Source organism: Dasypus novemcinctus, chromosome 1, assembly GCF_030445035.2.
Source record: "Dasypus novemcinctus isolate mDasNov1 chromosome 1, mDasNov1.1.hap2, whole genome shotgun sequence".
Lineage (NCBI taxonomy): Eukaryota > Metazoa > Chordata > Mammalia > Cingulata > Dasypodidae > Dasypus > Dasypus novemcinctus.
The window spans coordinates 42,893,930-42,916,268 of NC_080673.1; the positions used below are offsets into that span (position 1 = coordinate 42,893,930).

The following is a 22,339-nucleotide window of genomic DNA, read 5'->3' on the forward strand; positions in this document are numbered from 1 at the left end:
TGGCCTGCCTGGTCCTGGCAGAACCTCTGCACTGACAGAGCAGCGAGGATGTGAGCAGCACCAGGCAAGAACGTCTCTCTACCATGTACCCTGGGTTTTCTCATCTATGCTAACACTTTTTTTTTTCCTTTTTAACATCTCAGAAAGCCAGGATTTCTAATTAACTTTTTTCTTTCCCATTCACATGTAAAATAACGGCATACCCTATCATCAATGGCATCTTATATCTCACCAGAAATGGGTTTGGGGCACCTAGTTGGATGGGTGGATACATTGAGGGATTATTAGTATTTTAAATGCATTGCAGGAGTCAAGCAGATAAGCTTTGAGTTGGCCAGTTGCGTCATTTATGATACAGGCAAAGATGTTTTCTCAACAGGAGAAACCTTAGAATCATCAGAAATTGCTTCCCTTTCGAAATTAGTAATTCAGTATCCCACACCCCAAACATAGCCTTTTAAGCCTTCCTGCTTCCTCTCAAACCAATAAAAATGGGCTGCAAACTTTCCTCATTTCATCAGTTCCAAAGATATTGTAATGCTACCAAATGGAATGGACTTTTTTTGGTCTACATTTTCATTTTCATTATCTCATCAGAGCTTATATTCTTTCCTTCCTCTTTTTTTTTTTTTTTTTTTGTCCCAGGACTGGGGATTGAACCCAGGACCTCCCCATTTGGGAAGAAGGCTCTCAACTGCTTGAGCCATCTCCACTCCCCTAGCTTATCTTCTTTAAATAATGTCATACCTTGGTATCCCATTTTCCTGCATTTTCTGTCTTTCTAGCCTCTCAATTTTACTTTATTTTACTTGATTTTGTTGCTGTTGTTGCTCTGTTTCTCTGAAAGGGGGTGATGGTTTTTTTATTTATATAACCTTTAATGTTGAGGTCCCTCAGGATGCAGGGTTACTTTTCTTTTGCCATTTCAGTCTGTTCCCAGATGGCCTCATTGCCTCTCAGAGCTTTGAGGTTCATCTAAGTGACAGACTTCCAGTTGCTAGATCTTTATTCTGAGGGTTAAACATATCTCCTTCCTGTTCAATATTTCAGTCTGCATATCTCTCAGAGATTTCAATATACTAAAACTAAACTTCTCACCTTCTGTCCAGCAACTTCTTTCCCCCAACCCTAACCATGGAGACAGAGGAGTGTATATGTTATTGTTCCCCCTCAGGTAGTCCCAGTCTCAGTAAATACTACTGAGCAGCCCAAGCTGAAACCTCAGGGGACATAGCAAATGCCTCCTTCTCTCATCACCTCCATAATATAATCTCCAAGTCCCATAAATTCTATCTCCTAAAAATCTCTAAAGACGAATTTCTTTGTTTGACTCCACTATATTACCATCACATGTTACCTGGATTTCTACAATAGACTCATAACTGTCCACCGTATATTCATTTCTTCTGCCAATCTTTCAGTTTAATCCATGTTTTAATTCATGGAAAGTCTACCTAACTTCAGGGCATTTGCACATACTGTTCTCTCTTTCAATTGCTAGCTCATTCCTTTTCTTAAAATCAAAACTTAAAAGTCACACAAACTCAACTAAAGCTTCCCCTCACCACTCCAGTAATCACTATTACAACACCCTATTTATATCCTTCCTTGTCACTTATCACAAGTCATTCATTTTGTTTACATATGTGTTTAAACATGCTTGGGCAGAAATGGTATCTATGTTGTACATTGCCAGATGCATGATACAGATTCAATATTATTCAGATGGTAGTTCTCCCCAGATCTGTAGATTCAGCACAGTCCCTATCAAAATCCCAGCAGTTTTGGAGAGATTGACAATCTAAAATGCAGTGGGGAAGCGGACTTGGCCCAGTGGTTAGGGCGTCCGCCTACCACATGGGAGGTCCGGGGTTCAAACCCCAGGCCTCCTCGACCTGTATGGAGCTGGCCCATGCGCAGTGCTGATGTGCGCAAGGAGTGCCCTGCCACACACGGGTGCCCCTGTGTAGGGGAACCCCAGGCACAAGGAGTGTGCCCCATAAGGAGAACTGCCCAGCGCGAAAGAAAGTGCAGCCTGCCCAGCAATGGTGCAGCCCACACGGAGAGCTGACACAAGGTGACCCAACAAAAAGTAACACAGATTCCTGTGCCGCTGACAACAACACAAGTGTACAAAGAAGAAGACGCAGTAAATAGACACAGAGAACAGACAACCAGGGCGAGGGGCTGGGAGGAAGGGAAGAGAAATAAATAAATAAATCTTTTAAAAAAATAAAAATAAAAATAAAATGTAGTAGTTCTATAATAACCAAAACAGTTTTGGAAAAGACCCACAATGTGAGAGGACTTATTATACCCAAGCTCAAACCTTACCATAAAGCCACAGTAATCATAGTGGTGTGGTATTTGCACATGATTGGACATATATAAATTAATGAAACAAACTGAGAATGCAAAAATAAACTCTTACATTTATGGTCATTTTTTTGACAAAGGTGCTAAAACAATTCAGCAGTAAAAAATAATCTTTAAACAAATGACACCAAGATGATTGGATATTTTCATGCAAGAGAATGAACTTGGATACTTTCTTGACACCATATATAAAAATTCAAAATAATTTTTGGACCTAAATGTAAGAGCTAAAATTATAAAATGTCTAAAAGAAAACACAGAAGAAAATTTTTAAGAGCTTAGATTAGGTGTCAGAATTTTCAGATGTGATGCCAAAACCATAATTCATAAAAGAAGATTGAACTTAAAAACTGTGCTCCAAAGTACAATATTTAATAAATGAAAAGGTAATCCACAAACTGAGAGAAAATATTTGTATATCATGTAACTGATAAAAGACATGTATCCAGAATTAAAACTGAATAATAGGATACCAACAACTCTATTAATAAAGAAACAACAAGATTTGGTTAATCATTTCTCCAAAAGAGATGCATAAGTGGCTAATAAGCATATGAGGAGATGCTCAACACTATTAAAACTACAATAAGATGGTACTCCACACTCTCTAGAATGACTATAATAAAAATACATACAATAACTAGTCTTGGCAAGGATGTGGAGAAATTGGAACTTATACACTGCTGGATGGAATTTCCAGTGGTACAGCCACTTTGGAAAAGAATTTGGTGATTTCTTAAAAAGTTAAACTCAATATAAAACCCAGCAATTCTACTTTTAGTAATCTACCAAAGAGAAATAAAAACATATGTTCACATAAAGAAAGATGCGTTAATGTTCATGTTGTCATTATTCATAAGAGCCAAAAGCTGGAAACAATTTAAATGTCCATTAACTGGTGAATGGACAAACAAAAATTCTATTTATACAATGAAATATTATTCACCAATAAAAAGGAATGTACTATGATATAACCTACCACATTGTGCTTAGTGAAAGGAATATGGCACAAAAGAAGATTGCATAATGTTTGATTCCACTTATGAAATAGCCAAAAAAGGCAATATAAGAGACAGAAAGTAGATTTGTGGAAACCTAGAACTGGGGATAGGAGAGGGAATTAACTAAACATGCATGAGAAAAGTTTTTGAGGTGATAGAAATGCTAAAAGTGGATTGTGGCAATAATTGCACAACTCTGTAATTTACCTTTAAAAAATCATTGAATTGTACATTTGCAAGGAATGAAGTTTATGGTATGTAAATTACACCTCAATAAAACTTTTAAAAAATGGTTACATTGTCCTTGGTGGTAGCAACAACTGTGGCAATGTACTTCTTTTTAAATTCTAGGCTGTGAATATAATAACTAGTCTTGCTAGGTATTTCACACTGCTACTTAGTATCAGTTTTATCCTTTGGTATATGCATTTTTTTAGGAGGATACAGAAAACTTGGTCTTCTAATAAGCAGTATAAAAAGTCAATATTTTTAATTATGAATAGATGTTTAACTAGTTTAGAATGCCTTTCCTTTTTGTAACAAAGGATATACAAATAAAAAATTTAAATTTATGATGTGGAAATGTGTTGTCTTTAAGAGATAAAGATTAAAATTGACAAAGATATGTGAATGCGTCTTCGTACATATTTTTCAGTTATTATAGTTCTTTCTTTTTTTATATAAGTAAAACAGTGTGTTATTCATACAGTTATCCATACTGTTATTAATCAACCTGTATGGAACCTAGATATTATAATGGCATTGTAATGACAGCTTACCTGAATGAATAGAACAAGTATAATAGACTTGTGGCTAGTTCAAATCATTTCTTTAACCATTCATTGTTGATTGAAACATTTCTAATGTCCATTACTATCACATGAATAGAAATTTTCAGAATTATAAAGATTTTATTATCAATGAATAAGCCTATATAATCATGATTTATTATTTTGATGTAATTAATTAATGTTACATTAAATACTTTTTCTTGCAGGCGTATTTCATTAGCTAGTCCACACCAACTTTTTAAAGCTTCTAATATGACCCAGCGATGGCAACACAGGGAGATTTCAAATTTTGAGTACTTGATGTTTCTCAACACTATAGCAGGTAATCTAAACCCATACATTGACTTGTTTTAAATGATAATAATGGCGGTATTAGATTATCTGAGTATAAATAGCTTGTTTTTTGGTTTGTTTTTTAAAATATGCTAAAAATTTTTTAAAAGGTACTTAGATTACATAAATATTACATAAAAAATGTATGCCCTACTACTTACCCCCTCCACACTTATTGCAGTATTGTCACTAAGTGTCCATTATAGGTTACATTACAATTTAAACTCTTTCCCACACAATTTCCTAAGTTATGACAAGATGTATAGCGACCTCTCTATCATTGCAATGTCATTCAGAACAATTCCCATGTCCCAAAAATGCCCTCGTAGTACACCTATTATTGCTTCTCCTTCCCCTCAGAACATCCAGTAGCCACTGCCTCCACGTCAATGATAAAAGTTCTTCCATTGCTAGAATAACAATAAGTCTATAGTAGAATAACAGTAAATTTCCTCTAGTCCATCGTTCATTCCCTAATCCTGAGGATTCTGGGATAGTGATGCCTATTCTACTTCTAATTGAGAGGGGACTTAGATCCCATGGGGCAGATGGATGGGACTATCTTGCTTGCAGTTGTAGACTCTCTCTGTTCCTTGGGATGGTCGTTGTCCAGTATGAGTCCAATGAACTGGAGAGTAGGTGTTGCAGCTCTGTTGAGATTCAGGGTCTAGATGGTGCATGGAAAGACCAGCGATTTAAATCTCTTGGACATACACCTATCAACTCTAGTACTAACTAGAGATTCAAATAGAAGGGTCAGAAGAGCCACATGTAGGGAAACCACAACTGAGTCTAACTCTGTCATACTGGGGAATACAAATTCCAAAATAGTTCCCACTGGCAGAGTGCCTAACTCCTGAGCTGTCTGCCCTGCCTATAGTGTCTGGATATCTCCAGAGCCCTCAGGAGCCCCGCTATTTGAGGCAATATTTACTGTCTGTCAATGAGATCCTGCTGAGATGTACATAAGCATAATCTCTGGAATGACCTCCTGACTCACTTTGAAGTCTCTTAGCTTTGAAGTCTCAAACTCATTGGTCTCTACCCTTTCCCCCTTTTGGTCAAGGTCTTTTTCCACTTGCATTGCTAGTTGTTTCTTGGTAGTAATCCCTTGATGCCAGGGAGTCTTATCCAGGGAGTCATGTCCCATGCTGGGGGGAAGGTAATCCATTTAATATACTGAGTTTAGTTTGGAGAGAGGCCACAATTAAACAACAAGGAGGCTCTCAGGAGGCTACTCTTAGCAGCCTATAATACTAGGCTAAGTTTCAATTTCAGAAGAAAAGGTTCACAAGTACAGTCATCAGTATCAAGGACCCATCATGGTCCATCTTCCTTCACTAGTCACTGCCTTTGCACTCAAGGGATTCTTGCTGTTCCATTAGAAAATGTGGCAGAATCTCCAGGATGACAATTCGATATTCTTTCAGTTATTATGTGGAGCTTCACACACCATGACAATGCCCCACGAACACTTGAACTCATTCATATGCCTTAGAGGTATGTTCCAGATGAACATCCTCCCATGCATCTCCCCACACCAATGATCCTCCCCTGCCCCGGTTGTAATCCTTCTGTGAGTCAAAACTTCTTCAAAAATAAAGCCAGCAAAACAACCAATAAAATTAATAAGAAAATGAAATGGTTGTGGTAGTTTTCAAAGCAGCAAATAAAATACAAAAAAATTTAAAACTTTTTGAAATAATATAATAAAAAGTAATATTTAAAAAAATTTCACATTATGTTTTTCAGCGCTGTAAGACCTGTTGTCTTGTATGTACTGTGACATTTTCTTCCATTTATTTCCCCAGTTTCTTATATTTTTCATTTTATCTTCAAAGAAGCTTTAGGTTACAGAAAAGTTACATACAGGATATAAGGGTTTCCTACATACCCAACATCCTCTCCCTTTTCACTTTTCCCCTATTAATAACATTTTACATGTGGAAGGTACATTTGTTACAATTGATATACAAATATGTAAGCATTGCTGCTAACCATGTTCAATGGCTTACATTATGGTTTACATTTTAGACCATAGACTTTTATAAATTTTTATGAAATCTAACATGGCCTGTATCTATCATTGCGAAATCTTGGAGAACAATTCCAATGTCCCAAAAATGTCCCATGTTCCATCTATTCTAGTCCTTTCTTCCCTTCCCCTCAGTACCACGGCAACCACCAGCTTCACTTCTTGAACAACAAAATTCATGGTTACTTTCAGCAACATTGAGGGCTTTTCATACTGGTCTGTCCTCCCCTATTCAGCACTGCCTATGCTCTTGAGAAATTCCTGTCCCTCTATTTGAGAACATAGCAGGACTCTTCAGGATGGGAGTCCAACAAGTAGCTTGTTTTTAACTGCATTATCAATACTAGAATAATTTACCAAGGATTTTTGGTAATGGAGTTTCCGTTTTTGTATATAAACAATTTGCTACTTGAAAGGAATTGGGAATGAATATATAAACTCTTCTCCAAAAAATGAGAAAATGAGACCAACTATTTAATGTAGTACGGATATAATTATACAGGAATAAAGAACCACATAAAATCTTAAGAGCCTATTAATAGCTTAAATAGAAATGTGTTACTTGATGAAACAATGAAGCACAACATAGAAAAAAGAAAACTGTAGGTACAATATTAAATTAAGGCATAATTATGACCCATATATGGAAATTGAAAGACCAAATGTCCCTGTTTAAGGTCTGGAATCATGTAGTGTCACTGAAAATCACCCATTGAGTCTGTTTACTTTGAAAGAGAGTTAAAGAATAGGAGTGCATTGTTACTTTTGATATGTCATAACTGGAAAAAGAAAGAGAGAATGTATTTGTGTGACACTTAATGTTCATTTCAACAACTGACCGTTTATATTCGAGCCACAAAAGAGATACAAAGAGTAAGCATGTTGTTTACTTTCAGAAAAGTTATTTTGATTATAGATGTGAATATTTACATAATTTTAGAGGTAGGGTATATAAATATAATGAAAGAAATACAAAAGGACTCTGGGGTTTAAAATGGCAGGGAGAAAGGAGAAGTATATTTTTCTAGTTTTTGGTCATAAGCAGAAAATCAGGTAAGAACTCATGTTCATGTAAGAATGAGTATTACTTTTACTACCTGAGGATGTTATTGGGAGATTAGTAGTCATTCCAAGTAAAAATGAAATCATAGGCAAACATACAAAGATGGGAAAATCTGAAGATTTTTAGAGAACAATTAGTGGTATAGTTTATGTGTATGTACACATACACATATACACTGAATTATTTATCATAATCATATAATGAGAAAGAAAACTAGAAAGATTGTAGACATTTTTGTCAATTTGAGGCATTAGGAACTTTTGAAAGTCTTTAAGCACATGAATAGTAGAACTATATGAAAAATTAATTTGGAGGTAGTAAGATGAATCGAGTGGAGAGAGACTAGACAAAGAGCAAAGGCAGGAGGCAATTACATATAAAAAGTAATGGAGGAAACTGGCATAACTAAGTGACTTGAGCACCTGCCTCCCATGTATGAAAAAAAAAAGTAATGAGAATGTGAACTACAGAGGTTACGTGTGAATTAAAAAGGAGCAAATAACATGAGAATTTTACAAGGTACAAACTGTTTGACATGAAGCTGATTGAAAATCGGGGTTAAGTAAGAGAAAGTATCAGAAAAGATTCCTAGACTTCTAACCTAAATCATGAGGGTGGTGCCATTAGCAGGAAAAGAATTCAGAAATATCTGTCTGGGAAAAGATGATGATTTTACTGTGCTAGCAAGATACCCAAGTTAAGATATCAAAATAATTTATTAAAAGTATGAATCAAAGCAGATATTTGGAACTTAAGAGGAAACATTCAATATCATGTGCATAGAGAGGATATCAAGGAATCACCAAGGCAGATAATACAGAAAGCATTGAGATAAGGTCTGGAGAATACTCTTGTGTCTAAAAAAAGAGAGGGAATGTCAGTAAAGGGACAACAGAGAATGAATGATCCTAGAGCTTATAGCAGCAGGTGGATGAGAATTAAGATAAACAAATAGGGAAGCAGATGTGTTTCAAGCGATTGGATTCCCGTCTACCATAGAGGAGGCCCACTGATTTGATTCCTCGGGCCTCCTGATGAAGGCAGGCTAACCCGCACGGCATGCTGGCCTGCGCGTGAGTGCTGGCTCGTGCAGGAGTGCTGGTGCAACAACATGACACAACAAAAAAGAGACAAGGAAGAGTCAATAAGAGACACAGTAGACTAGGGAACTGAAGTGCTGCAAAAGATTGAGTGCCTTTCTCTCCCATTCCGGAAGGTCCCAGGATTGATTGCTTGTGCTGCCTGAAGAGAAGACAAACAGGCACAGAAGAACGCACAGTGAATGGACACAGAAGGCAGACAGCGAGCACAGAAACAATGGGGGCAGGGTTGGGGCAGGGGGGATAAATAACTAAATAACCTTTAAAAAAAAAGATAATCAAATGTCATGAAAGACAGGGGACTAAGTAGAGAGAAAGGAGTTGATCCCCTGTCAGATGTAACAGAGAAGGAAAGGATAATTAAGAAATTAAGAATGTGAAGGGGAAGCGGATTTGGCTCAACGGATAGAGCATCCATCTACCACATGGGAGGTCCAGGGTTCAAACCCAGGGCCTCCTGACCTGAGTGGTGAGCAGGCCCATGCACAGTGCTGATGGGCACAAGGAATGCCATGCCACACAGGGGTGTCCCCTGCGTAGGGGAGCTCCACGTACAAGGAATGCACCCCTTAAGGAAAGCCGACTTGTGCGAACAAAGTGCATCCTGCTCAGGAGTGGCGCCACACACACAGAGAGCTGACACAGCAAGATGATGCAACAAAAAGAGACAGAGATTCCCAGTGCTGCTGACAAGAATACAAGCGGACACAGAAGAACACACAGCAAATGGACAGAGAGTGGGGGTGGGGGGCGGGGCGGAGAGGGGAGAGAAATAATTAAAAAATAAGTTTAAAAAAAAAAAGAATGTGAAGGACAGACTCCTAGGTGTGACATTTGGGAAGTTATTGTTTATAAGAGTTCATTTTCGAAGTGTGCAAAGAAGGTTGATTAAAAAACAATGGTTGGAGATGAAATGGGAATGTTATATATAGATTACTATTTTTCTTAAGTCGATATTAAAGAGAAGATGGTTTAAGGTAGGGGGAGAATCTATAAAGGAGGGAGAAAGAGGAACACTAGGAATTCAAGATAAGAGAGCCAGATTCAAGAGCTCCGGTAAAGGAATTTTAGGAAAGAAGAAAATGCCATAAAAAAGAGAAATGGGAAGAGTAATGCTATGAAGAATTAGAAATACACTGAGTTGGGGAGGAAGTTAAGGGGCTCACATTGAAAGGTATAAATTTTATCAGTAAAGAAGTTTATCTCACAGCCAATAAAGAGAAGGAAAGAAGAAAGTTTGAATAGTTACATTTTATAGGAATTTTATAACTAGGTACTATGGGAATTTTTAGTAATGAGAAACAGGAAAGTCATAAAACAAGCTTAGTGGGCATATTTTGGATGTGATAAATCAATTATTATAAACTGATTAAATGCATAGTTGTGATTATGGAGCTTAAACATTTATGAAAAATGGTTTACTCTCAAATAGCTTCTTTTGTGCCTATAATGTCTTTTTTATATATATCCCCTGGATATTTTTATTTTGGGGGAGATACTGGGGATTGAATGCAGGACCTCGTACATGGGAAGCAGGCACTCAACCACTGAGCTACATCCTGCTCCCCTTAATATTCTTTCCTTAAAAATAGAAACAGGGAAGCAGACTTGGCCCAATGGATAGGGCATCCACCTACCACATGGGAGGTTTGCAGTTCAAACCCCGGGCCTCCTTGACCCGTGTGGAGCTAGCCCATGCGCAGTGCTGATACTCGCAAGGAGTGCCCTGCCATGCAGGGGTGTCTTCCGCGTAGGGGAGCCCCATGTGCAAGGAATGCGCCCCATAGAGAGAGCCGCCCAGTGGGAAAGAAGGTGCAGCCTGCCCAAGAATGGCGCTGCACACACGGAGAGCTGACACAACAAGATGACACAACAAAAAGAAATACAGAATCCTGGTGCCACTGATAAGGATAGAAGTGGTTATGGAAGAACACTCAGCGAATGGACAGAGAGAGCAGACAACTGGGGTGGGGAGGGGAAGAGGAGAGAAATAAATAAAAAATAAATCTTTAAAAAAAAATAGAAACAATAACTTGTTTGTATGTACCCTAGAGATGGGGTTAAGCCACACAAATTTGAGATCCCTTTTATTCCTTTATCTGTGTTACATGTAGGTTCCCATGGTACTGTGACACATTTCCCAAAAGATAGTCAATTGGTAGGCATTCTACAGCATACATATACAGTAACTATGTTTTGAAATAACCAAATTAATGGAAGTTTAACTACACTGAGAAGGTGCATATTCTTTTTTGCAGATATAATGAACATTTGATTATTTCAGATTAGTTAAGCTGATGGGTCAAGTTAACAATTTTAGTATTTACTGATAAACAGAAGGAAAGCAAACTGGAGGTGGGGTATGGGAGAGGGGTGAAAGAAGACTGTCCTTTGCTGGTAAGTTTAGTTAGTTTTTCCCTGGGAGAAATTAAAATTTTTCATAGAAATATGTAGTGTCTGCATGATTATCTGTGAATTAATATTTGTCCTTGTTATTCATGTTTTCTAAGACTCTTTCCAGGTCAGTCAAGAAGGAATGTTACTCTGTTTTTCCAATAGGCCTTAAGCCCAAGATGAATAGAATAAAGTAAAATGCTAAAAGTATCATATCCTAAAGAAGGCTTAAATATCATGAGTCTGTATAGAGAACTTCTTTATTATTTCGGTGTGTATTGATACAACATTAGTATAATATGAGAAGGAAAAGGGATTGGAGAGTATAGAATACACAATAAGAAGGATATTAAAACAATATTAATATACTCATTCTTTAATCTATAAAGTCTGCTCACATTGCATTTAACTAAAAATAGGTTACACACTAGTAAACAGCTGAGCTGGAATTTGAATGCCAGCATTTTGATTCCAGGAACAATGATCTCAACCACTATGCTGCCCCTTTAAAGGGGTGACCTCCAGAAAACTACTGTACATAAGTAGAACTATCTCATCCTTTGCTTCATTCATGTTTTAGACTTAAATGTGTTTCTTAAGGACTTCAGTTTATAAGAGTTATTATAGAAGACTATGTAGCAGCATTTGGGAGTGAGGGGAAGCAACATTGATAATGCCGTGTGTTATAGTCAGAAGATCATAGAATTTGAAAGCTGCCACAGAAATTTCAAAATTACTTCATGCAGCGTCTTCATTTTACAGCTGACTACTGAATGTCCACAAGGGTTAAGTCACTTAGGTTGGTTGGCTAGTTGATTGGTTCTTGTTTGCTTGGTTGGTTAATTATTGGTAGAGAAAGGATTCGGATTTTGAAAAAAATTCTATGAAAATTGCCAACTCTTTTTTAAAAGTCTTAAAGAGTATGTTATTTGATACTGGCTTCAAATAATGGTAAACAGTCAAGTGTTTGTGTTTTGACACACAAAAAATTGATGCAACATTGTTTTCTAATAGCTCTAAAAAGAAGAAACATCCTAAAATGTGCATAATTGTAGAGATCAGTTAAATGAACTGGTCTTCCATAGTATGAGATACACTGTAATAGTTGAAACAGTGAAGTAGAGCTACATGTTCTGAAGAGGAGGTGCCTTTAAGACTAAGTCAAAAGAACAGGTCCAGTAAAATTTTATAAAATGTAAGTGTAATAATGGCCAGAAAGGCCTGGAGGAACAGCATATTTAAACCAGTTTGCCTTCACATTGTAGGTAAGGGGTCGATGGAGAATGGAAAGCAGAGGAGAAGTACTATTTATGAGCTTGTGTGTTGAATAAATGTTTAAAAAGAAAGCATTGTCAAGTCCTGTACATTATGAGAGCATAATGGGGTCCAGATTATCTGAATTTGACTATGGTACAACCATTAATAATTGTGTGATTTTGGATAAATTACCCAACTTTGTGCCAAACATTTTTTCAGCTCTAAAAAAGAGGTGATGCTAATTTCATGGGGTTATTTTGAGGATTAAGTGAGATAATGTATGGAAAGCACTGAATAATATCTGGCACTTGATAATTGCTATTTTCAGTACACCATATTCCTAAATCTGTTTATCATTTTGTTTTGTTACTCTAAATTAAGAGGTACTATTATATTTTCCTCCCAGGACGGACTTACAATGATTTAAATCAGTATCCAGTGTTTCCCTGGGTTATCACTAATTATGAATCAGAAGAACTAGATCTTACCTTGCCAAGCAACTTCAGGGATTTGTCCAAGGTAATTTTTTGTTAGTAATTATCTGAAATATAATTATCTTGTATGTAAAAATAGATGTGATAATCTTTAGTTATTTTCCCATGTTTTAGTCTTTTGTATATAATTATAAATTTAATATGTATTTAAATGTTTTTCAATGTTCTCAAATTTAAAAGAGAAAAATTTAATGTGCAAGATAAACCTGATAATTAAAAATAGTAACAACATAGTCATTTTTCAATATATATGCAAGAAGATATTAACCCTCAAACGTCAGTTTTTTTTCTGAGTGTAACATGAAGAAAATCATTGTAACTTCTCAGTAGTATTCTTATATAAAGACAAATAAGCCTAAAGTACTCCATATCTGTTAAGTGATCTCTCTGCTACCTCTTGCCCATCTTTTATCCATTCCTCACTGCAGCAAAATGGTTCCTCTTTAAATCTAATTTTGAAATATGTAGTATACTGTTTAATCCCTTCTTGACTTAAAATCAAATGTAGAATAAATCTTTCACTATTCAGAGCTTTGTTTTTCAGCTTTTAATGTTCTTCTTCCTACATTGTGAATGGCTGTCTTATCCTTTATGTCACCACTTCATAGAGATCGTATTTGACTACCTTCCTTCCCAGATAAACTGCTCTGTTTCTTTCATAACTCCTCTTATAACTTGGATTTTTACATAATCTATTTGTTTTGTTTTTTCTTATTTCTCCCATGAAACTCCATAATGATAGAGTTCTTGTTCACCATTATTTCCCCTATGTCTAGTACATGCCTACCACTGAATAAATGTGTTAAATGAATCAAATAATGAAATATATATAACATTTATTTTTCCAGTTATAAATATTAATATTAGCAGTATTAGATTTGAAAAATTCCAAAACATGTAAAGAAGAAAATAAAAATTACCCCTAATTTTCCACACAAATAAGGAATATTTGTATTTTATTTTATTCATTCCTATCTTCTTCTTATGGATTAGGTTCCTATTATACATACAGTGTTTTTACTTCCTTCAGGTATTTTCTCATGTCTTTAGATATTCTTCAAGAACTTTCCTTTTCTGTCCTAGATTATCAAAAAATAGAATATCCCAGATCACCATTTTGTGATATAAAATAGGGTATATTTCTTTTCATTTTAGCTTTTTCTTATGGAGAATTTTAAGTATATAAAAAAGAGGCAAAATGGTGTAATCTAGTCCTCCCATTCACCAGTCACTCTACTTCAACAATTATCAACTTGTGGTCACTCTTGTTTCATCTTTACTCTTGTATTCTTTCCCCTTCCCATATTTCTTTGAAGCAAATCACAGACATTATATCATTCCATCTGTAAGTATTTCAACATGTACTTCTAAAGATAAGGTCTCTCTTTTTTTAAGCACAACCATAGTACCATTAGCAAACCTAAAATATCAACCATACTTCTTTTCAAATTGTTTATTTATTTATATTTATTTGAGAAGTTGTGAGTTTACAAAACAATTATACGTACCATATAGGATTCCCATACATTGACCTACCACCAATACCTTACATCGTTGTCACATATTTGTTATAATTGATGAAAGAACATCATCTTAATGTTACTGCTGTCTATAGTCCATAAATTATATTCGGTGTATTTTTCTCACAAACAGTCCTATTATTAACACCATCTATTAGTACTGTGTATTTGTTATAGTTCATTAGAGAATGTTCTCATATTTGTACCATTAACCATAGTTAGTTATTCACCATGGGATTCACTGTGTTACATGGTCCCTTACCTTTTACATTTTATCCAAAGTGTACTGTCGTGGCCCACAGTTTCATCACCGAGTTGTGTTATCATTAGTTCAGTCCATTTCAGAATATTTTCATTACTCATAAAGGAAAAATCCCACATCCCTCTATACACTCCATTACTGACCCTTAGCCTTGTTATAGTACCTTTTTCACCATTGCTGTAAAAATATTATACAGTACAGGGAGGCGGACTTGGCCCAGTGCTTAGGGCGTCTGTCTACCACATTGGAGGTCTGTGGTTCAAATTCCGGGCCTCCTTGACCCGTGTGGAGCTGGCCCATGCGCCGTGCGGATGTGCGCAAGGAGTGCCGTTCCACGCAGGGGTGTCCCCTGCGTAGGCGACACCCACGCGCAAGGAGTGTGCCCCATAAGGAGAGGCGCCCAGAGGAAAGAAAGTGCAGCCTACTCAGGAATGGCGCTGCACACACGGAGAACTGACACAACAAGATGACGTAACAAAAAGTAACACAGATTCCGGTGCTGCTGACAACAACAGAAGCGGACAAAGAAGATGCAGCAGAGAACAGACAGCGGGGGCGGGGGGAGAAATAAATAAATGAATAAATTAAAAAAAAAATTACAGTATCATCATTAACTGTAGTCTATATATTACATTAGTTCTATTTTTCCTCATATCTCCGTACTCTTAACATCTTGTACTAGAGGACCATTCTTGTGTTTGCACTATTAACCACAATTATTATCTACCACTGAAATAACTGTTATACAGTCTCGAGATTATGTTCTAACATTTCATCAATTGACATTAACCTCCCTAGACTACCCCATAAACTCACTAAAATGTGTTACCATCAACTCTATTTCCCCATATTTACAATACACTTTATTAAATATTCTACATATATTCAGCATCATCTTCCCCTTCTCAGCCCACATTCTGTCTCCTAGTAACTTATACTTTAGAGTTTAACTCCATGAGTTTACTTATCATATTTAGTTCATTCACTAGTGAGGCCATACACTATTTGTCCTTTTGTGTCTGGCTTATTTCACTCAACATAATTTCCTCAAGGTTCATCCATGTTGTCATGTGCATCCCAATTTCATTTCTTCTTACAGCTGAATAGTATTCCATTGTATGTATATACCATGTTTTGTTTGTTCATCATTCATTGATGGAAGCTTGGGTTGTTTGCATCTTTAGCATTTGTGAACAATGCTTCTATGAACACTGGTGTGCAAATGTCTGCTTACATCCTTGCTTTCAGTTCTGAATATACTCTTAGTGGATTGCTGGATCATATGGCAGTACTATATTTAGCTTCCTGAGGAATGGCTAAACTGTCCTCCACAGAGACTGCACCATTTTACATTCCTACCAATAGTGAAGGTGTGTTCCGATTTCTCTTCATCCTCTCCAGCACTTGTATTTTTCTGTTTTTTCAGTAGTGGCCATTCTGTAGGGTGTGAAGTGATCTCATTGTAGTTTTGATCTACGTTTTCCTAATAGTGATGTTTCCATACATTTTATTCTAGGCGTTATATGGTTCTAGCATTTTTATTTAGGTCCTTGATCAATTTTGAATTAATTTTTGTATAAGGTGTGAGATGGGAGTTCTCTTTCTTATTTCAGTTATGGATGTTCAGTTCTCCCAGCACCATTTGTAGAATAGACTGTTTTAATCCAGCTGGGTGGGTTTGACAGCTTTGTCAAACATCACTTGACTGTAGGTGTGTCTATTTTTGAACTCTCAGATTCCATTGGTTAATATGTCTATCTTTTTTTTTTTTTTAAAGATTTATTTTTATTTATTTAATTCCCCTCCCCTCTCCCGGTTGTCTGTTTTCTGTGTCTTTTTGCTGCGTCTTGTCTCTTTGTCCGCTTCTGTTGTCGTCAGCGGCACGGGAAGTGTGGGCGGCGCCAATTCCTGGGCAGGCTGCACTTTCCTTCGCGCTGGGTGGCTCTCCTTACGGGTGCACTCCTTGCGCGTGGGGCTCCCCCCTACGCGGGGGACACCCCTGTGTGGCAGGGCACTCCTTGCACGCATCAGCACTGCGCATAGGCCAGCTCCACACGGGTCAAGGAGGCCCGGGGTTTGAACTGCGGACCTCCCATGTGGTAGACGGACGCCCTAACCACTGGGCCAAAGTCCGTTTCCCCAATATGTCTATCTTTATGCCAGTACCATGCAGTTTTTATCACTGTAAGTTATATGTACCTAAGTTACATGCATTAAAGTCAGCTATTCAGAGTCTTCCAATTTCATTCTTCCTTTAGAAGATGTTCTTGTCTATTTGGGGCCCCTTACCCTTCCGAATACATTTGATAATTGGCCTTTCCATTTCTGCCAAAAAGGCTATTGGGATTTTTATTGGGATTGTGTTGAATCTGTAAATAAGTTTGCATAGAATTGACATCTTATTGATATTTATTCTTCAAGTCCATAAACACAGAATGTCCTTCCATTTATTTAGGTCTTCTTTGGTTTCTTTTTGTAATGTTTTGTAGTTTTATGAATACAGATTCTTTGTGTACTCAGTTAAGTATATTCCTAAATATTTGATTCTTTTAGTTGCTATTATAAATGGAATTTAAAAAAATGTCCTCCTCAGATTTCTTATTAGTAGTGTAGAAACACAACTGATTTTTGCATATTACTCTTGATTCCTGCCACTTTGCTGAACTTGACTATTAGTTCTAGTATTTATGTTGTGGATTTTTCAAGATTTTCTAGATATAGAATCATATCATCAATGAATAGGGAAAGTTTTACTTGTTTCTTTCCTGTTTGGGTGCCCTTTTTTTTCCCTTGCGTAATTGTCTAATTAATACTTCTATCACAATATCGAATAACTGGTGACATTTGGACATCCTTGTCTTGTTCCCGATCTCAGCAGGAATGCTTTCAGTCTTTCACTGTTGAGTACAATGTTGGCTGTGGGTTTTTCATATATGCACTTAAGCAAGCTAAGTGCTATTGGAGTGTTTTTCTCAAGAAGGGATGCTGTATTTTATTATATGTCTTTTCTGTATCAATCAAGAGGATTGTGTGATTTTTTTCCCCTCAATTTATTAATGTAGATTATTATACTAATTGTTTTTCTTATGTTGAACCACCCTTTCATACCTAGGATAAAACTCAGTTGATCGTGGTGTAGAATTATTTTAATGTGCTTTTGAAATCAGTTTGCAAGTATTTTATTGAGGATTTTTGCATCTATATTCATTAGAGAAATTGGTCCATAATTTTCTGTTTTCATGATATCTTTATCTGGTTTTGGTATTAGGGTGATGCCGACTTCATAGAATAAGTTTGGTAGTGTTCCTTCCTTTACAGTTTTTTGGAAGAACTTGAGCAAGATTGGTATTAGATCATCTTTGCGTGATTGGTAGAATTCACCTGAAACCATCTGGCCCTGGGCTTTTCCTCTTTGGCAGGTTTTTAGTGACTGTTTCAGTCTCTTTATTTGTGATTTGTTTGTTAAGGTCTTCTGTTTCTTCTAAGATCATTGTAGGTTGTTTTTGTGTTTTTAGGAATTTGTCCATTTCCTATAGTCTTTTTTTTTTTTTTTGATGTATAATAGTTGTTACTATTTCTTATCTCTCTTGTTTCTGTGGTGCCAGTGGTGATGTTGCCTCTCTCATTTCTGATTTTATTTATTTGCATCTTCTTTTTTTTCTTTGCCAGTTTAACTAAGGGTTTGCAGATTTTGTCGATCTTCTCAAAGAACCAACTTTTGGTTTTGTTGATTCTCTCTGTTATGTATTTGTTCTCACTATTTCTGCTAGATCTTTATTATTTCTTTCCTTTGGCTTGGCTTGGGAATTAATTTACTCTTCCTTTACTAGTACCTCCATGTATGCAGTTAGGTCTTTAATTTTAGCTCTTTCTTCTGTTTTTAATGTGAGCATTGAGGGCTATAAATTTCCCTCTCAGCACTGCCTTTGCTCTTTCCCTTAGATTTTGATATGTTGTGTTCTCATTTTCATTTGTCTCAAGATATTTACTGATTCCTCTTGAAATTTCTTCCTTGACCCACTGATTATTTAAGAGTATGTTAAGATCCATATTAATTGTGAATTTTTCCTTTTTCTGCCTATTAATAATTTCCAGCTTCAGTCTATTATGATCAGACAATGTGCTTTGTATAATTTGTCTTTTTAAATTTATTAAGACCTATCCTGTGACCCAACAGATGATCTGTCTCAGAGAAGGATCCATTAGCACATGAGAAGAATGTATATCCTGCTATTTTGGGGTGTAATGCTCTTAAAATGTGTTAGGTCTAGCTAATTTATCATATTATTCAAGCTCTCTGTTTCCTTATTTATCCCATGTCCTACCATTCTAGCCAACGCTGAGAGTGGTTTATTGCGGTCTCCAATTATTATTGTAGACACATTTATTTCTCCCTTCAGTTTTGCCAGTGTGTGTCTCATGTATCCGGAGGCACCCAGGTTATGTGCATAAATATTTAGTAGTTATTTCTTCTTGATGAATCACCCCATTTATTAATATATAATGACCTTCTTCATCTCTTATAACAGCTTTGCACTTAAAATCTATTTTGCATGATATTAGTATCACTGCTCCAGAACTTTTTCAGTTACTATTTGCATGGAATATATTTTCAAAATCATTCACTTTTTAAAAAAAAATTTCTATTTATTTCTCTCCCCTTACCACCCTCCCCCCCTCCCCCTCAGTTATCTGCTCTCTGTGTCAATTCCTGCGTGTTCTTCTGTGACTGCTTCTATCCTTATCAGCAGCCCCAGGAATCTGTGTTTATTTTTGTTGGTCATCTTGTTGTGTCAGCTCTCCGTGTGTGCGGTGCCACTCCTGGGCAGGCTGCACTTTTTTTCGCACTGGGCGGCTCTCCTTACAGGGCGCATTCCTTGTGCATGGGGCTCCCCTACATGGGGGACACCCCTGTGTAGCACGGCACTCCTTGTGTGCATCAACACTGCACATGGGCCAGCTCCACACGGGTCAAGAAGGCCTGGGGTTTGAACGTGGACCTCCCATGTGGTAGGCAGATGCCCCATCCATTGGGCCAAGTCCACTTCCCACAATCATTCACTTTCAACCGGATTGTGTCCTTATGTCTAAAGTGAGTCTCTCTCTTTTTTTTTCTTTAAGGATTTTATTTATTTCTCTCCCTTTCCCCCCTCCCCATTGTCTGCTCTCTGTGTCTATTCGCTGTGTATTCTTCTGCATCTGCTTGCATCATCCGTTGGCACCAGGAAACTATGTCTCTTCTTTGTTGCGTCATCAGCTCTCCATGTGCGCGGCGCCACTCCTGGGCGGGCTGCGCTTTTTTTCACACAGGGCGGCTCTCCTTGCAGGGCGCGCACCTTGCATGCGTGGCATGGCACTCTTTACCCACAGCAGCACTGCACATTGGCCAGCTTACCACATAGCTTAGGAGGCCTTGGGGATCGAACCCTGGACCCTCCATATGGTAGCGGCCACTCTATCAGTTGAACCACTTCTGCTTCCCTAAAGTGAGTCTCTTGAGGAATAGATGCTACTCAGTGGTTGACCAACTGCTTTCTACATATGTGGTTCTGGGTTCAATACCTGGTGTCTCCTTAAAAATAAAAATAAAGTGAGTCTCTTGTAGATAGCTTGTGGATGGCTCATAGGTTTTTATCCATTCTGTCTGTTGGGGAGCTCAATCTATTAGCATTCAATGTTATTACTGTAAAGGCAGTACTACATTGTCCGTTTTATTATCTTTTGGTTTTCCATTGTCATCTTACTATTGTCTGTCTTTTTACCCTTTAAATTACCCTTACTAATAATCTTCATTTCTCCACTCTTCTCTTACCCTTGTTTTTTTTTCTTTCCACGCTACAGCACTCCCTTTAGTATCTCTTGACAGTCTGGGTTTTTTGGAATCACACTCTCTTAGTTTTTGTTTATCTGTGAAGACTTTGAACTAAGGACAGTTTTGCCAGAAAAAGAATTCTTGGCTGGTGGTTTTTCTCCTTCAGTACCTTAAATACATCATGTCACTGCCTTCTTGCCTCCATAGTTTCTGATGGCACTTAGTCTTACTGAACTTCCCTTGTACAGCATGCACTGATTTCCTCTTGCTTTCAGAATATCTCTTGTATTTGTCATTCTGAATAGTAGGCCTCTTTGAATTTATTCTGTTTGGGATGCAATGGTCCTCCTTGGATATTGATATTTATGCCTATAATAAGGGTTGTGAAATTTTCAATCATTATTTCCACAGTTATTCTTTCTGTTCCTTTTCCATTCTCTTCTCCTCCTTCTGGGATACCTATAATGCATATGTATGCATGTTTCATGTTGTCATTCAATTCCTTGAGACCCTGTTCACTTTTTCACATTCTTTTTTCTGTGTGTTCTCCTGTCTTTTTAAGTTCAGATGTTCTGTCCTTGATTTCACTTATTTGTTCTTCTGCCATTTTATATCAGCTTTTATGTGCCTCTAATCTTTCTTTAGGAGGTATCAGGGATTGAACCCAGGAAGCATGTGCTCAACCACTGAGCTACATCTGCTCCCCAACGAGAGTTGTTTTTTTCACTTGTTTGTTTTGTTTTTAGGAGGTACCAGAGATCAAATCTGGGACCTTGAACATGGAAACCACTTGAGCTACATCTGCTCACCTCTAATGTATTTTTGTTTAAGATTTATTTTATTTATTCCCCCACCCCATTCTCCCTGTTCCCTTCATTGTCTGCTCTGTGTGTGTATTCGCTGTGTGTTCTTCGGTGTCTGCCCGTATTCTTGTCAGTGGCACCGGGAATCTGTGTCTCTTTTTGTTGCGTCGTCTTGCTGCATCAGCTCTCCATGTGTGCAGCACCACTCCTGGGCAGGCTGCACTTTTTTCACACAGGACGGCTCTCCTTGTGGGGGTGCACTCCTTGCATGTGGGGCTCCCCTACACGGGGGACACCCTTGCATGGCACTGCATGTGGTCCAGCTCACCACATGGGTAACGAGGCCCTGGGTTTGAACCCTGGACCTCCCATGTGGTAGGCGGATGCTCTATCTGTTGAGCCAAATCCACTTTCCAACCATAATTCTTAATATCAAATCCCCCAGTATGTATCAAAATTCCAATCGAATTATAAATTTCATACTTCTTATCATAGTTTTTTTATTCAAATCAGGACACAAATAAAGACCACACATTCCAATATTTGATATGTCTCTGAAGTTCTTTTAACTCATAGCTTTCATCTGTCCACCTTTTTTTTCTTTCTGTTTTGTATTTGAAGAAACATATCGTTTGTCTTATAGATTTTCTCACAGCGTAGGTTTTGCTGATTGAATCACTGTGGGATTGTCTAACATTTTTCTCTGTCTTTTATGTTTCTTTTAAATTGGTAGCTGGTTCTAGTGACTTGGTAAAATGCAAATTCAATATTTTTGGCAAGACTGCTTTTTAGAGTTTTCCGTCAGAGGCATTAATATCTCTTTTACTTATTTTCTGTGATGTTAGCAGCCCCTGCAATTCACTTTCTGCATTAATTAGTTCAGTGAGTACTACAAAGTGGTAGTATTTAAATTCTCATAGTTCTTCATTTATTATGTCTAAAAATGGAAACTTCCTTCATCTACCATTAGGTTACCAGAGGTTTATAGCATAGGATAAATGTTTAATTTGTTCTTTTTATATCCCAGTTTTCAAATCAGTGAGTTGGTTCCCTGCATCCTTCATTGGTGGCCAATTAACTTTTTAAAAAAATCTTATG

The 22,339-nt window shown here is 37.2% G+C and overlaps 1 protein-coding gene across 4 annotated transcripts in view; it reads left to right on the forward strand.

Annotated features, from left to right (window-relative positions):
• LRBA (LPS responsive beige-like anchor protein) overlaps window positions 1-22,339 on the forward strand; it is an 891,557-nt gene that overhangs the window by 629,662 nt on the left and 239,556 nt on the right. For all 4 annotated transcript variants that reach the window (XM_058282502.1, XM_058282620.2, XM_058282452.2 and 1 more), the window contains exons 43-44: window positions 4,375-4,490; window positions 12,757-12,869. In XM_058282502.1, the coding sequence (XP_058138485.1) occupies window positions 4,375-4,490; window positions 12,757-12,869 (229 nt within the window). The remainder of the gene's footprint in view (window positions 1-4,374; window positions 4,491-12,756; window positions 12,870-22,339) is intronic.